The sequence below is a fragment of the Protobothrops mucrosquamatus genome, unplaced genomic scaffold (assembly GCF_001527695.2).
Source record: "Protobothrops mucrosquamatus isolate PMUCROS unplaced genomic scaffold, P.Mucros_1.0 scaffold_131, whole genome shotgun sequence".
Lineage (NCBI taxonomy): Eukaryota > Metazoa > Chordata > Lepidosauria > Squamata > Viperidae > Protobothrops > Protobothrops mucrosquamatus.
Window position 1 is genome coordinate 202,962 of NW_015386207.1, and position 17,716 is coordinate 220,677.

At 36.8% G+C, this 17,716-nt stretch overlaps 1 protein-coding gene across 1 annotated transcript; it reads left to right on the forward strand.

Moving 5' to 3' along the window:
* Positions 1-590: 590 nt before the first annotated feature.
* On the forward strand, positions 591-17,429 carry PLEKHF2 (pleckstrin homology and FYVE domain containing 2). Its single transcript, XM_015817876.1, has 2 exons — positions 591-659; positions 13,857-17,429. Exon 2 carries the CDS (start codon positions 13,871-13,873, stop codon positions 14,618-14,620), a length of 750 nt encoding a protein of 249 aa, XP_015673362.1. The 5' UTR covers positions 591-659; positions 13,857-13,870; the 3' UTR covers positions 14,621-17,429.
* Positions 17,430-17,716: the final 287 nt, after the last annotated feature.

Genomic DNA, 17,716 nt, shown 5'->3' on the forward strand with positions numbered 1-17,716 from the left:
CCCCCAGAGTGAAGTCGAGTACGGCAGTGAAAGAGGGAAGGAGGGCATGACAGCTACGGAGAAAAACCCTGGGATGCCCCCGTTCCCGAGTGCCCTAAGCACGCGCTTGTTTTGCGTAATGCTTAATCCAAGGTTGGCTTGCCCTTGCACATAAATTGCGCAATTTTTCTTAAAAGTTTATACTTAACCCAACGCTTCCAGGGCCCGCGAGCTAAGAGCGGAGAGGAGGGCCCAACGCGCGCACAGCTTGTCAAAACCACGCAAAAGAATCGCTGCCAGCCCCCCCCCCCCGACGTTCGCAGCCGTTAAAAACGAGAAGCCCGCCCCCTCATTTTTGAGGATTAACCGCCATAGGCTGGAGCCGCCTCTTTCCCTTCAAGCGGCCAATCCGCTCCGTCCGCCGATTCTCCCAAGATGGCGTTGGCTCCGCCTCTCAAGTTTCCTCCGGGAATGGAGCGGGCGGGCGGGCGGGCGGCTGTGGTCGAAGCTGGGACTCCTCCCCGCAGTGGGGAGGCCGGTTTGGGTGTGTGCGCGCCTCGGCAGGCGGGGCGTCGGTAGCAGATTAGTCCCAGCAGCGGCGGCGGAGGAAGCCCGAAGAGAGAGAGAGAGAGAGAGATCGGCCAGCCGCTGACCTGGGGAAGGCGCGCTTCGGTTGCTAAGTAAGCGGCGCACTTGGGCGGCAGGGCTCGGGAAGCCCGTCGGGAAGCGAGTCAGGTGATGGGAGAGGCTGACGGAGGGGCGGCGGAGCTCAGGAAAGTTTCCCCGTCGGAGGGGGATTCGCGGCCATGTTGGGGAAGGTACTCGGCGGAGCCCGGGCATCTTTTAGTCGCGAGGGAACGAGAGCGGCAGGACGGGGGTCCATTTCCTTCTCTGCCACGCTTTCTTCCCTCCCTCCCTCTGGTTGCTCGTTAAGGTGCCGTCGGTTGGGGCCGTCGAGCCGCGGTGGAGAGGCCGTGGGGGAGTTCAGGCATCCCCGGAGCCCTCGCGTCGAGGCGGTAGCGGCGCCTGACTTGGCTTTGCCTCGGGACGCCCGGCCGCAGGAGGGCGGCAGGGAACCTGACGGAGAAGGGGCGGCCTTGGAGAGCTCTTTCCCTTTTGGGACAGTCTTTGCCCCCTCTTCCCTGGGGCTCCCTCGGAGGAGCCCTCCGCACGAAGCGGGGGACGAGTCCCCTCGGTTCTACAGCCAAGCGGAGGGTCGCCTCAAAGCGCTCGCAAAATGTCTCCATCCAGAAGAGGGAGGTGGGAGCGCCTCCTCGGCTCTCCGTTGCACCTTTGAGTCCCGGATCGGCGTGTCGCGCGTTCTGCTTTCCTCTCGGCGAACCAGATAACCTTGTTTTCCACACACCCGCACCGTCCCAACACCCGCGCCCTTTCTCCGGATCGAGGGACCGTCGGTCTCGATCCCTCGCTTTTTTTTTTTTTTTTTTCCTTTTTCTTTGGGGTTTCGTTCTGGCGCTGGAACCAAAAGGTCTCGTGAGCGACATTTTGGGAAAGGAGAAGGAAGTCGAAGAAAGCCCGTCTGTAAAAGAAAAAGAAAAAAAGGACGCGTGTGTGTTGCCTTTCTTTCCCCCGAGTTTCGTGATGGAGCGGCGGTTGTTTTGTATCGGGAAGCAGTGAACTTCCTCCGCCTGTCAACAGGGTGAGCTAGGCGTGGATTCATTCCTCTTTGAGAAAAGTTAGGTCTCTTGGGTTTAGTCTTGTATTCTTTCTATGAGTTGGGCCCAGCCCGAGATATTCTCAAATGCCGGTATTAAAAAAAAGATTACTCTCTCCTTGGATGTCTTGGAGAAAGAACTGATGCCAGTTTCTGTACTGAACCTGAAATGAAAATGCTGGTTCCTTATCAGCCTTTAATAATATTGGAGTGTCACTTCCTTATTTATTTACGGAACTCAGAGTTACTTAACTTCAAAAACATCACTTAAGATGAGGCAGAATTAATATTGATAGAACATGAGGTTACACCAGCCAAAATTCACTGTTACATTATCAGTGAAACTGTTCTACTTAGGTTCATTTAACACATTGATTTACAATATAATTGAGTGCGTTCATATAATTGTGGTTTATTCAGTAAAGATAAGTGGCAGATAAATTTTCTAAATAAATAAACTTGTTTTCCTAAACAAGGTAATCCCATCTTTAAAAGTACAATTATCTAGAAACAGTTTTATAAGATGCCTAAATAGTACCTACTAATGAACATAGTTCATTCAAATGGTTTCCTTTTTTATTTTACAGTTTCAGGCTTTCTGTAGGATTGCTTTTTGTTAACAGTTTTATATGTTTGTGAAAACAGTTATTAGTTCATTTTTACGAACAAGATTTCACTTGCTGTGATTTTAATGCTTTAATCTGATGTTTTCCTTTTTTGTAAGTACAGATTATCTTACCTTCTTAAGTATTTTATTTTTAGAAAATTATTCTGATTTCTTTTATTCAATAGGACAAGAACTGTGGTTGTTAAAATGTATGTGAAATTGAATAACCCTTTCAAAGGGGAAATTCTTAATAATTTTTTTGCCTATAGTATATATTTTGTGTACTTCTGCAAATCTTGGATCTTCACCAATCCGTTTCATGTGGATGTTTTGGCTACAAAAGTATTTCATGTATACATAAAAAAATAGAAAAAAAATGACAACCAGTAGAGTTCATAAGAGTAACATAAGTAAATGGGCACATTCTTGAGCCAGCAGTTTGCAGCATATTTAATTAAAGGCAAATAAAATGTCATGAATCATTGCAATGATTTATGTTTAGTTTTATTTCCTTTTAAAATGATACTGCTGACATCTGCACTTTTTACAAACACATATGCGGATATAAATTTGAGTTTTACCCATTGCATGGATGGGGAGGAACAGACTCAGGCTCAACCCTTCCAAGACCGAGTGGCTGTGGTTGCCAGCGCCTCGGCATAGTCAGCTGACACCATCGCTGACTATAGGGGGCGAAACTTTGGCCCCCTCGGAGAGGGCGCGCAACTTGGGAGTCCTCCTGGATTCGCGGCTGGCACTGGATGACCATTTGTCGGCCGTGACCAGGNGGGTCTCCTCAGGGTGCCGTCGGCCAAGCAATGTCGGCTGGCGACCCCCAGGGGGAGGGCCTTCTCTGTGGGTGCCCCTGCCCTCTGGAACGAACTACCCCCCGAGATCCGGATTATTCCGGATCTCCTTACTTTCCGCCGCGCCCTCAAGACATGGCTTTTCCAACAAGCGGGCCTGGCCTAGGGAGGATTTTTAAACCGGGTTTTTTAGAAATTTTAATTATCACAACATAAAAATTTTGGTTTTAATTTGGTTTTATTCGGTGGGGTGTGTGGGTCTTTCTTTGTTTTAATAATGTTGTGAGCCGCCCTGAGTCCTTCGGGAGAAGGGCGGGATATAAATTGAAATAATAAATAAATAAATTATTCTTGCAATTTGTAGTGAAAGCTTCTCTGTTTTATATATAAACTAGGTAGGTAGCTTACAAATTATAAATTGTGTTCTAAAACAACAAAAAACAAATAATGAAACTACTATTATCTAATTATTGCAGTGCATAGACTTTGGAAAATCATAAATTTCATTTGTATGACTGGATTTTTTTAACTGAAATATAGGTGCATAGTTTGGCTTTTTGTATTGCTGCAGATCTTCAGAAATCAGTTTAATAGTCTCAGATTCACTTGCAGAAAGAGAAATGTTAGGATTTTTTTATTTGCCCAAATATTAGGCTGTTGGTAGATCAGCAGTATACTTTTTGATACATGTTGCCATACCAATTGAGCAACATCTGTATTTATTCCATGATCATGTGACTTTACTGTTGTGTCTTTATATTCTGAACTGGCTTAGTAACACCATAAGTTTAAGAATGTGATTCTTAAATTCAGAGGTTTAAAACTGACCAGACTTTATTGTTTTGTCCAAATTGGACTACTGAGAATAAGAAAAGATCTTAAAACTTGCTGTTTTAGGGCCTTGTGGATTTTTTTTTTTGCCTTGGTAATTGTTAATTGTGGGATTTGTTTTTGTTAATTGAAAACTTCCTATGCATTGCAAAGATTTAAATTTTCATGCAATAAATCAGTGGCAAATCTCGTTTTGTACATTTGATTATGTATTCCTGAATTTTGGAAGGGAGTAAATAGAAGATCATAACTGCCTAAAAGAATTCTTTCCTGCTGTGAAGGAAGAGGGATGCTTCTCTGTCTCTTTTCACTCATATGATTTACATTTTTTGAAAAAATGAATTTCCAGATAATTCCAGTGTAGAATTGAACATACATTTATATGTATTATTTACTTTTTATCTAATTTTGCCATTGAAATCATTTCCCAAAATTCTAATGATTTCAGCATAGTTAAAATATTAAATTTGTCTTCATTTGTAAAATAATCTTTCAGGTCAGCTTCAGATTTCACCACTGTCTATAACCTGTCAGATTCTTAATGGGTACGTTCTAACATAATACTTGAATGGTTTAACCTGGATACCTGTTCTTTAGTTGTGTGGAAATTCTTGAACTTATTATGCTCTTATGTGCTATTTAGGAATCTAAAAGCAAATTTAGAGATATCCAGGTCATTTAGTTATGTCTTTTATACAAATAAGGTGTGGCCATGAAGTGGTCAGTAAATAATGGAGAAGTTCCCTGACTCCGGCTATATAATACCTACTCATCAAGAGAAGAAGAGTAACATTATAGCACTCAGACTTAAATTACCATGGCCCAATTTTTAGAATTCCTGGCTATTAACCCCATTCCCCACTTTTTATTTTCTCTGGTAGATTCTGGAGTACTTAAAAGTACTCTATTCTATTTTACCTCTATAGAGAATCCATGTGTAATAAGATTTGTCCATTTGGAGAAAAAAAATAAAATGCAATTTAAAATAAGATTTTAGTCTGTCAATATACTTTTCACTGTATTGAGCAACTGGATCCTTTGTTTTGATTTTGATTAGTATTGTGGGTTTTTTTTTGTTCTTTGCATTTATACAATTTATAGGCCATGCAATTCCCTTAGAAATAATTAAAAACAAAAAGTTTTTAACAAAAAAAAGAAAGAATTGCAAATGGCCCCAGAAACACATTAAACCACAGAAAGTCCATCCAACTTACCCTTTGCCCCAAAGTCTGAATAGTTTCCTGAACATCATTGGGGTAGGTTCGAAATTACAGTGATGCTGAAAAAATAACTTTTTGACCGAGCCTGTATTTATAACTTTCACAGCATCCCTCAGTGATGTGATTGCCATTGCAACCAGTATGTCTGTTCCTGTCCCCAACCTTTTTTTTTCTTTTCTTTTACAAACCTAAATGGAAGGTTGAAAGGAAGGGATTACAATAGAGTAGGCAGGCACACAGTGGGGAGTACACATTGAAAGGGATGTGGTGGTATCAGCAGCTCTGAGCATGCTCAGGCACTGGGAGCCACAAGCACATTGTGCAAACCACCCAGTATATTCCTCATTGTGTGCTTAACTTTTTCTCTTATAATCCATTCCTCTCCATTCTCTCTGCTTTGTGAGGGAGAATATAAGAAAAAAAATGGCTCAGGCACAAGAAAGATTGCCTACAGAAATAATTTGTCCCCCCTCTCCTTGAGGGGGAAAAATTGAAGAGGAAGGGATTATAAGAGAGTGAGCAGGCCCACAATAGGGAACACACCAGACTGTTTGCATAGCCCATTTATCACTACTGTGCATTCCTTTTAATATTTATTAATAGATTGAGTTTCAGCAACTACATACAGCAAAAGATTTCATTTCAGTCACTGTAGCTGAGACACAGATTTGGGATAGTAATATAATAAATGTTTTAAATGGTATTACTTAGAAAAAGTATGAGAAAGGTAAGCACAACAAAAATACCTTAATTTTTTTATAGTTAATAATTTCTTCATGTGAGGATAAAGCTAAACTCTCTCTATATATAATACTAATCTGATTTCTTTATATTCCTTTCCTAGAAAGTGCTTGAATTGATATTAATCTTTCAGCAAGATATTTAAAATTTAAGTATAGCAAATTAAATATAGAATACTAAGTAATTTATTTATTTTATTGTGAATTATGTATGATTCTGCCTTTGCTTATATTACATCCATATTGATATATGTGGAATTGGTTGACTAATTACTTTCTTATAAGAAATCTGTTGAAAATCTACAGTACTCAGATGTACTATATAAATGACTATCTGTAATGGGTAAAGAAAAGTCAAAATAGTGATTGAAGCACTTGTGACCACCATCTTGACTTTTTTCACCCTTCTTGTCGACAATACTGGCAGTTGATTAATAGAATAAAAAAATGAAAAGCATGCACCTATATATAAAATATCTGTTCAGAGGCAATGTTGAAGAGTTTGCACTGGACATCACTTTAGCTTGAAACTGGTGATTGATAATATGAAAAGATTAGTTATCACTTATACTTGTGTAGTATGTGTACTATTTCTCTAATTAGAGGGTTGTTTTGGATGATCTTGTAGAAAATACTGTATAGATGTATCTGTTTCAAGTGACTTTTAAAACTTTAAATGAGCTTCTGTAAGGAAATGAGAAATAATAGTTTCTAGACTTCTAAAGATGATTCAGAATACAGCCGAAAGCTAAGGACATGGTTACTTACTCTGTGGCTTCCCTTTAGCAGAGTATTTTTTATTTATATTTATTTTCATTTGCTTCATCTGCTTTTCGACTATTATACCCTGTCATGGTTCTTTAGTTTTACCTTTATGAGAAATCTTGTCATGAGATCTTAGTCCTATTATTGTGATAATGGGCAACTCCTCCCCCCATTTTGGGGGCTACGTATTTTGCTAGATACAAACTGGATCAATTCAGTTAATTTGTATAAGTGGGTAGAATATTAGGCAAAAAAGGGGCTACAAGTATGGAGCAGATGATCTGATAATATAATTTATTTGTGGATATCTCTTGACACCTTTACTTCTGAAAGAGTCTACTAAAGAATAGATTTTGGTCTTTTCAAAATGTACAAGGGTGATAGACAAATATTAGTATATATTTATATATTCTATACTGGATATCACATTGGATACCACTGTATTGGCTATTATACTCCAGGCTATATGCAGTATTAAATTAGTGGTTATAATATTAAATACCAATAAGTAGATAGACATTATTCCATAAATGAAACACTCAAATTTCCACCTTTTTCAATTTGGTAAGGTAGCAAGGGACAAAGTTTCCCTGTATGCTATCAAGTTAATGTCATATTATTGGTTATTCCTGCAAAACACTGCTATTTATCATTTTAATATGATTCAAAACAGAAAATGCTATATAAGCAGCATCAAAATCAATGGGGGATCGTGAATTTCTTATAGTATTGGAATGTTGTATGGCTGCAAAGCTTCATCTGTCAGACCAACTTTTTGTGCACATTGTTAATGGAACTTTCCTGGGTAATCCCAGTATTATAATCCGATTATGGAAAAGATTATGCCAGTCATGTCCAATTTTAAGGGGTGGTGCTTAACTCTGACTCACAGTTGAAGAGCCAGCATTGTCTGAAGACGCTTCAGTGGTAATGTGACCGGCATAACTATACAGCCAAAGGTGCATGGAATGCTGTTACCTTCCCACCAAAGTGGTACCTATTTATCTACTTGTATTTGCATGTTTTCAGACTGCTAGGTTGGCAGGAGTTCGGGCAAGCATGATAATAAAACTGCAAGGCATATAGCCCATATATTTGTTCTGCCACCAACTATCCTCTCCTTCCCTATCCTTCCATGCCAAACATAAATATCTAGAAAGTATTTTACTCATATTCAGAAGATGTTTCTAACTTAGCATATGTAGTTTAAGGATGTTGCAGTGGATTTGAATGTACACCTATGCCAACTATCTATTTTTACCACTTGTGTAAATGGTCTCAACAGCTCTGTCAAGTACTGGCAAAGGCAACCGAAGTTGTGTCATGGCAGACATATGGAATTTGCCACAAATAGCTTTTTTTAAATAAAGGAAAATAGTGTATTGTAACTAGTATTGGAAATACTTTATATCAAACTTTTTACTAACAGTAAATTTGATTTGTGGCCTACTACATTGGAATAACTGAAAACATGATGTTATGGGAAGAGAGCTATGTTAGTCTGTGTTGGCAAGAAAATATAGTGGAAAGCCCGGGAGTTAATCAAAAGGAAAGAATCTAAAGTTCTTAGAAAAAATGATTGAATCCTTATAATATGTATGTGTGTGTATGTGTGTGTGTGTGTGTGTGTGTATATATATATATATATATATATAGTTTTATATATATATAAACAATTTTATATATATATATATAAACAATTTTTAAGCCTAAGATAATACTGTAACATTTCTAGACAAACTTCTGTCCAAGTATCTTGCATTATATACATCCACATGATCATTTTTTTTCTTGTGCATATCTGGAATTTAAATTAGACAGCAGTAATTAGATAACAATGAATACTGTATGTCTTCCTTCTTAAATAATTGAAGTATACATTGAACAATTGCTTACTGCTAAGTGGATGAGTAATTGATTGAAAGTGCACAGAAGTAATTTTAACATATTTGGTACTATTCTAATTTCATGTTATTGTGTTTCTTTTCCTGAGATGGTTTATCGGTAACCTTCCATATTTTCCACAAATTCACCATGATAATTGGATTACTTTGAGGGAAAGATCATACGTTGCAGTAGATCATAATGTGATTTATTTGGTTTTGATTTAATGTGCAGTCTTATATAAGTCATTATAGTTTGTAAACTGAACTATGGGCATCAGAGAACCAACCATTGTGGTCTATTCAACCTAATTAAAATAAATCATGGCTTAATTCATTGTGTGAAATTAGTTTAGTGACAAACTCATCAAGGTTATCAGTGAGTATTATAGTTAAGGAAATATTTTCCTGAATTCTAAAACTTCCTGGAAGCAGGTGGTTGTCTGTGATTGTGACTGTAGCATTCCATTAATGTAATTGTAGTTCAGCATCATTAAAACCTTACTATTACCTTCATTTAAAACTGTTCTGCACTCCACCTATATGTTTATGCATGCTAAGGTGGTGCCTTTTTTCTTTGACAGGAGAAAAATGGCTGTATTTGTGAAATCCATTGTGGTGTAGCCAACAATAGGAATTACTAGATAACTGGAACTTTGGACTCTTTCTCTGTTCTTTGGATAAAAGCATTATTAAGAGAACTGATACTTGGGTCATAATTCATTTATTTCCTTTGTTCTTTCCCAGTTCCCCAAAGATCATTTTTAACTAATAATCTTTAATTTAAAAACTGAAACACTTGACTCAACTAGGAATTTTAAAATTCCACATTCTGGATTCAATCACAATTTATATTAGGCTCTTGTGAAATGAATAATTATATTCTTGGTATCTTTCGTCTACAATTTTACTTTTTCTTTTTTCTGTGAGATACTTAACAAAAATAACAATCAATTTCTTCTCTTCATGTGCTATAATTAAGTCTTGTTCCTAATGTTTATGTAGAGAAATTCAACTCTGAACTATTGAGCACAGTCAGATTTTGCAAATGTTTACCACTTATTTCGGATAAAGCTGCAAAATATTGCATTGTTTTGTGTTACATTTGTAATTGAGAGATGAGGCATATAAATGTAATAATAAATAACATTCATTTGTATTTAGGAAAAGAAGCCTATATATAAGAAAGGCTCAAGACCAATGGTTTTCATTTCTAAGATGAAAAGCAGAACTGATTAGAGAATTGGAATGGATTTTTCAGATCTAGTCCACTCCAGTCCCTGCTCAGTAGAGGATGCAAGTGTAGCATTCCTGATATAATTATTACTGAATGAGGACATTAGATTAAAAGGAGAGTAAAGTGTATAGTATAGTAAAGTGTTAGTTATGGTTTGGATTAGATGTCAAAGCCCAGAAATAGGATGTTGTATTTTATAGGAATAAATGGAAGAATAACTAGATTGGGGTCTAGTTAATCAGTGTTTTTCAACCTCAGCAACTTTAAGATGTGTGGATTTCAGTTTCCAGAATTCTCCAGGCAGCACATTGGTTGGAATATTCAAAGTCAAAGTCCACATACCTTAAAGTTGTTGAGATTGAGAAACACTGTACAGTAGTGGGTTGTTCAGTGAAAATCAGGATGAACTTTTCAAATCAAAGTTAATACCTTTATTGGCTTTATGTTAAACAGCTATGGTGCTGCAAAAGGTCTATGCATGTGTCGCATCAGTGAGCCACAAATAAATGACAGGAAGTGTTGCATAGCTGCATAGCTAGAGCCCCATTGCTATGACATCGCCAGAGCTGGACTGCCTCCATTTCTCCTCTCAAGTCTCAGCAACCTGTGATGTCGCAAGACTTCCAGTTTTGTAACCTGGAAGTCCCACCTATGAGATTTATATCCACACAAGTGAACATGTTGACAGTGTGCTATAATCTGAAAAAGGTGGAAAAGCACTGTGTTAAAGTGGAATAAAGATGAGATTGAACTTTACATGGGAATGTCATATGACTTTATAGGCATAGCTGAGGTCTGATGCAAGGATTTTCACATCTGGAGTACAGTAGTTGAAAGATACAGTTCATTCACATGAAAGAAAAGTAGTAGAATGGGAAGTGGAATAATATGGTAAAATAGTCATATCTACATCTTCAGTTTGAAGGTCCTAAACTGCTGGGACTCCTGCAGCAATAAAACCCTTTTCACTTCCACTTTATGTAAAAATGAGTGAATTAAAAGAAAAAAGACCATGTCAGCCTCCTTTGTTGAGAAGGGGGAGATTTAACAAAACACTTATAGTCCTGCTGTTTTGTTTAGGTTACTGAGGAGGAACAACGAATCTGTCAATCTAATATTTCCCTTATGGAATCTGAAGCTCAGAAACTTGGAGAGGTGAGCCAAGAGTTCCCTCCAGTGAGGGAACAGAGTCATAGCATTTAAAAACCAGAAAACAACCCAGCTTTGTGATAATCATTTCACCTCACTGCAACTGAGTTGGTGCTGGAGAGTTGTTTTAATTGTAGGAATACAGGTGCTTGGAGCTACTTTCTAACTGGTTTAAAATTCTCATATAGAAAATGCCTAAATAGAAGGATTAAATAAAAGCAAAATTTATTGTTAATGTATGTGACAATTCACTATGTATAAAGAGAAGGTGTGACAGATCTTTCAAAAAGGCATGAAGAAGGCACTAGCACTAATGATGTTATCTACTTGGGTAATGAAACGGCTGCAAGAAAACAAGCAAGCTCAGAGAGCACCAAGGTCCCCTGCACAAAATTGTGACTTCTCATTAGGACAAACTCTGCCAATCATAATCTCTTCAGAAAGTTTCTGACTTTTTTTGTTATTTTACTTCTTCAGAGGATGGAGAAAGGCAAAAGAGTATCAGAGTATGAGATCAGCTCAATATGGAAGATTTAATAAAGTGGGAATAATGAAATTTTGGGAGGAATTTGTTACACTGGAATTCTTGATTTTGAGAAGGGGCATTGCCTTACCTGAATGCCTTTTCTCAGCATGGAGATGGAGAATCCACTGGTGGATTCTCCATCTCCTATGCTGGAGAAAGATTGAATCTGAGTGTAGAGATGTACAGATATCAAATAGATAAGTGTTTCTCAATCTTATACTGTTTAGAGCCACCTCTTGATTCTTTTGGTGTAATAAAGTACTAAAGTGAGATAAGTTGTAAAACCAGTCTAATGCGCAGTAATTCCATCCTGCCACACAGGGTTGCCTTCTCATAGAAGGTGATAAATTATAAAGTCATTATAGCCAATCTATTAAAATAGCAGAACAGGCATGCTCTTTCTTTTGAATGAGTGTTTCTTGTTTTAGTGTTTAGAAAGATCCATTTTTTCTCAGAATAATTTCATTCACCATAGAAATAGTTTTAATAATTTGCAAGCTATATATATATTTTAAAAGCAGCTAGAAAGTGCAAGGAATTCCATTTCTGCTATTTGTTGGCATTCACTATTCTAGAACACTTTGATTATCCTGATTTGAACAACATTGCTCATAAGTTTTTTTAAATTAGAATTCCAATTAAAGTTGCTATCCAAACTGAGCAAATGTGGTGAGTATAAATATATTAGATTCCTTCAAAATTGTTTTTTCTGTTTCTCCTTAAACAAGTGCTAAAAGAGATTTTCTTGTGAATACATTAATCTATTTAAAATCTCATTACAACTGAGTGATTACCATGGCTCCAGTGCTTATATCCTGATCCTTGGGGTTGTTGTTTTTTAAGTATTCAATTTCAACAGGCTGCTGTAATATATTGAATTTGCAGATATTATACTTCCATCCTCCAGTTCAGGTGTTGTTACTGTCAAGCATCTATTCTCTTGAACCTCTTGTGTTCATTTTAATTTATTATTTTTTATTATTTCTAAAAAAGCATATACTCTTCTTCCTTTAATAGGTCCAGGCATCTTTGAGTAACAGTTGAACTATATTTTAGATAACATAATAGTTGCAAAAGTATACTGAATGATAGGATTACTACCTGCGCATTCTAATATAAAAATAAGCACGTGGGGTAAACTACATGTAAAAGTATAAGTATAAATGAGAAAGGAGATTTTTGTAGCTTCTAGTTTTATTTCATTAGAATATCAGTTCCTCCTGAAACAATTGTAAATGTGTATAAAGTATTGATTGTAATTATCCATGGCTAGCAATTCTTATGTTGATTTATAAGCATATTCGTGTAGAGTCAGTTTGGGATAATGGTTCAGGCTAGAAACCAAAAAAATGTGAGTTATAGCCCTTTCTTAAGCACATAAGCAGCTGGGTGATCTTGGGCTAATCCCTACAGTTCTCAGGAGTAACAAATTACCTAAAGGCACAACTTTTAAGCATGTATGTATGTGACGTACTACACTTCCTAGTTTCTGTGCTTTAAGAAATTTATATAAACATTCTTCCATGTTGCTTTTATATATGTTTATAATTTGCTTTTATAGTAGTACACAAATTTGAGCTTGATTTGGGGGAAAGCTGTATAATTTTTTTTCCACACACAACATATTAAAAATTATAGGGAACATCGGAGCATGGGTAAAAGAAGTAAGAGAAAAGGAGGAGCGAGAAAATTTTGGGAGTAGCACAGCCACAGGCCACACAAAGAGAGGTGGGGAGAAGAGAGAGGCATACTAGTTAGTCCTACTTGCCTCACAAGACTTGTCTGGATTTGTCTCAAGTAAAATCTGCAACTTCCAATATTGTGTAGGTTTTGGTTCTATTAGCTCACAATCTGTCTCGTTTATTTCATACACAATTTAAATGAACCACAAAGTGGTTAATTGAAAATTTAAGTCACAGCTTTCAAGTAGCAATGTTCCCTACCAAATTCAACAGGGTTCTCCTGCATCAATATATTGTTGGTCTTGCTGGTAGACCAGACTCAGAAAACAACTCCACAGGAAGACTACAACCATTTCTATTGAAATTGGCTATAATAACAAGATCTTGCAAGAGGGATGGTGCTGTATCTCTTCCTCCTTCTTATAATTCAGTGTATTAGGGAGGCTAGGGATTGAGCTGCTTCTGTTTGTTATCTTGTTTTGGATTTAAAAAATGCTTCACTCCTTTTTTCTTGCACAACGCCTTCAGGGTCGTCATTTTTACTCTGTACATACACTGGGAGTGGAAGATTGTCTCCAATTCTTAGAGTGTTTTTGGGTTTTAGTTGATACTCTAGAAATTTCCTCTTATTTTTGAAAACATCCTGTATATATTTAAATAAGGGTGGGGTGGCGTCAGATATATATGTTATACTTCATATATAGCTTCTGATTGAATAGCTGCAGTGACTTAACTATTTATTCTTCTCTGTTTTAGGAACGTGGTAAAAAATGGTGGATCGCTTGGCAAACAGTGAAGCAAATACTAGGCGAATAAGCGTAGTGGAGAACTGTTTTGGAGCTGCTGGTCAGCCTCTGACCATTCCTGGCCGTGTACTCATTGGTGAAGGAGTATTAACAAAGCTGTGTAGGAAGAAACCAAAAGCAAGGCAGTTTTTTTTATTCAATGATATCCTTGTATATGGTAACATTGTTATCCAGAAGAAGAAATATAATAAGCAACATATCATTCCTCTCGAAAACGTCACTATTGAATCTATCCAAGATGAGGGGGATTTGCGGAATGGATGGCTTATCAAAACTCCAACTAAATCTTTTGCAGTATATGCTGCTACTGCCACAGAAAAATCTGAATGGATGAACCACATAAATAAATGTGTTTCTGATTTGCTGTCCAAAAGTGGGAAGACGCCCAGTAATGAGCATGCAGCTGTCTGGGTACCCGACTCAGAAGCCACTATTTGCATGCGCTGCCAGAAAGCAAAATTTACCCCTGTGAATCGTCGACACCACTGTCGGAAATGTGGATTTGTTGTCTGTGGACCCTGCTCTGAAAAGAGGTTTCTTATTCCCAGTCAGTCTTCCAAGCCTGTGCGAATCTGTGACTTTTGTTATGAATTCCTTTCCATGGGAGAGATGTCAACATGCCAGCCCACAAGATCAGACTCTTATAGCCAGTCACCAAAGCCTCCTTTAAATGACATATCAGATGATGATGATGATGATGACAGCAGTGACTAAATAATGGAAGAAAATGTTTTTATATTACAGTTGGTGTTTGAACTTGAGTTGTATGAAAAACCTCTAGTTACAACTTCTCCTGAGAAATCTACCCTAGCCATTAAATTTGCCTCAAAAACCTTTGAATCATATGTGCCTCAGTATTTAAACCTCCAAAAATGTCATTACTCTTTCTGCAGGGATTGACTGTTGCAAATACTTTCCAGCCACGTATACTTGATTTTCTTTCTACAAGTGAATTGGTCAGCAGTTCCCCTTCTCTGAACAGGAAGATTAGAAAATATAGCACAATTGTTTTCTTTGCAGTTTGTACTAATAAGTATTCCATAGTATGAATTCTTTTAATATTAGGATGGGGGAATTAAACCTGTATGAAACTGGTAATTTGGTTAGCAGATTGAAAAGGACATCTAACCAAACTTTGAAACTGATAGTTCACCTTTATTCTATATATTATAAATTCTGAAATGTTAGTAACTATTTAAAAGCAATGCAAAATGTTATACACCAAGCAGTGCCTTGTAATGATTGCACTGTTGCAGGAAAAAAAATAACCTTGCACCTCTGGCATGATGATCTAAGAAACAGTTGGTGCTGTTAGGATTAATTGCTCTTGTATAATGGGATTTCAGTAATAAGGGTTGTGATTTCATCCCTAGAACTGAGGGCTGTCCAGCAGCTCCTTGCACAAAGAAAATTTCCTTAAGACGCAAGATGAAGACAGATTCAGCACTATTGCGTAATGATTATTGTGAGTTGATCACAAGCATGGTGCTCCCACAAAATGAATAAAACAAATGGGGGCTTTTAAGAAATTAATCTTTCAGATGGATTGATAGCTAAACTACTTTCAAACTTGTATGATATTGTTAAATGTTTATAATTATCAGGTATGGTTAAGTGAAAACTCTTGTCTCAGATCATGTTATTTCCTGTAATGTTGTGATTTGATATTTAAATCCTTAGATCATTCACTAACATTTTTAAACTATAGGACGTGGATTTAAAAATAAACTGTGTTCTAAAAGCACAAATTGGGAGAATAGGCTAGCTATTCATTTGAAATAACAACATTCATACACAGCTGACCTCAAGATGTAAATGAATTGCAGGTGACTTTATTTTAAATGTCTAAAACCAAGACCTGACAAATAGTACAAAAGGTATTTCCAGTACATTTTTTACTTTATACAATATTCTTTCTATAGTGGTGTCAATTTTAGAGAAATGTCAACTTAGCTATAAAGTTTTGTAAAATCCCACAACATATTTCTATTTTTATATAATAGTATGTTTAATTGTTTTATACAGAAGTCCATTGACAGAATTGTGTGGGAATTCAATAGCACCTGAGAATTTATAAATAACATGCTGAATATTATTTGTGCAAAAAATTATATTGAGTAATGTGCTTAGTAAGTCACAGTTTCGGCACTGTTTTCTCTCCTGCCTGTTTGACTATATTTATTAAATAAACCATTAGATTTGCATCTGTGAACTTGTCTACCATTCTATAATCTAGTTGAATGAAGAGTATAATATCCAAGTTGGGGCAAAACAACCCCCCTCATATGAGGAATCTAGCTATAAAGTGATGAAGCATGGGCTGTATTGACTTGCTTAGAATCTGTAGAACAGCTTGTATTGATGGTGAGAATTCAGAAGGCTAAATTCCCAGTTGATACTCAAATGCCTAAACAAATGCCTAAATAGAGAAGGGCCTTGCATTAATGCTGGGAGTTCAAACGTATGCACATAATTTTTGAAACACTCAGGTCTCCCACAGCTTTCCTATGTTCCTTGAACTCTAAGATTCAACATTTGAGGACACAATATTTAAAAGTTTCATTTAATTGTAGTAAAGGTAGTTTTAATAGAATGATTATTTTTAGTATACTACAACAGCTTCATTCTGACAATAATTAGCTTCAGTGAGACTTGTCCTTATGCAGTTACAAAGAGATTGAAGGCTTCCTTTTTATGTTAACCAAAGTTTAGTGTATAGTCTGAACCCCATATTGTGGTTAATCTTATAGGCAAATCACATAAACTATAGAGTGAAATTGGACTGAGTTTAGATAATTTGACAAACAGAAATTAATTCTAAAACTTTTGAGGCTAACATTAGAGGCGAACATCTGGGGCTCACTGAGGCTTATTCTTATGGCAGACCATATACTTACATTATGTCTGGTCAAGGCCTTCTCTTGTGTCTGGTAATAAGCACTAAAGATGATTGCCCATCTGTACATTAATATTTCCATAATTACTATTGATGCTTGGAAATGGATAGTTTGAAGGATGTCCTCCAATGTGTGCTTCTTTATGAAGCAGCCAATGAAAACTTTTTGAATTGGCTGGATATGTTATACTTTATTTTTTCTACTGATTAGTTAAATCTTCCCTTCTCTGTAACCCAGATATGAACTGTAGGTTATGTGCATATAATTCAACTTTCTTAATGCTTAGTCTACATTGTGTAAAAATCTGTATTCAGTATTGAATGTAATTTTTATATTTGCCCAGTTATCTTTATATGCTGCACGTATGCTTCAGCACTTTCATTTATTTGGCCACAAGCTCCTCCTATCAGTCCTCAAATCCAGTCATTGCATACAAATGAAATTTGCATATGCTACAATTAATCCCTGATGCTGTTACCAATTGACAATGTAAAATAAGTAATCAGAAGATTACGAGTGTGAAAGAAGGTTACTAATTTTATGATTTTGCTCATAATTTTATTTTGGAAAGCTATCTTGTGTGTTAAGTCAACTTTGTGAAAGGCTTAATAAATGATTTTGTAATTTTGTCAGACTGCGCTGTTTTCATTGTGTAAATCTGAGGGCAACTGCCAATAAGCAAGGCTTTTTTGCTTGCTCCTACAGTGTGTAAAAAGAAAGAAGTCAAAAGTGCACTGTGAAAAAGATATAGTTAAACATTACTTACGAGTTTGAGAAACAAATTTTAATATGAAAAGTAAGAGGATTTTGGAATGCTTCCATAGGCGATCATGCCTATTCTAGAGGGAAAGATGTTATTTCTTAAAATTAAGGGTGGCAACCAGTCAAAGAACTTGTTTATTTTTAAATGATT

Coding starts and splice junctions, on each gene's coding strand:
- PLEKHF2 (XM_015817876.1), top strand. CDS start 13,871: ATGGTGGATCGCTTGGCAAACAGTGAAGCAAATACTAGGCGAATAAGC.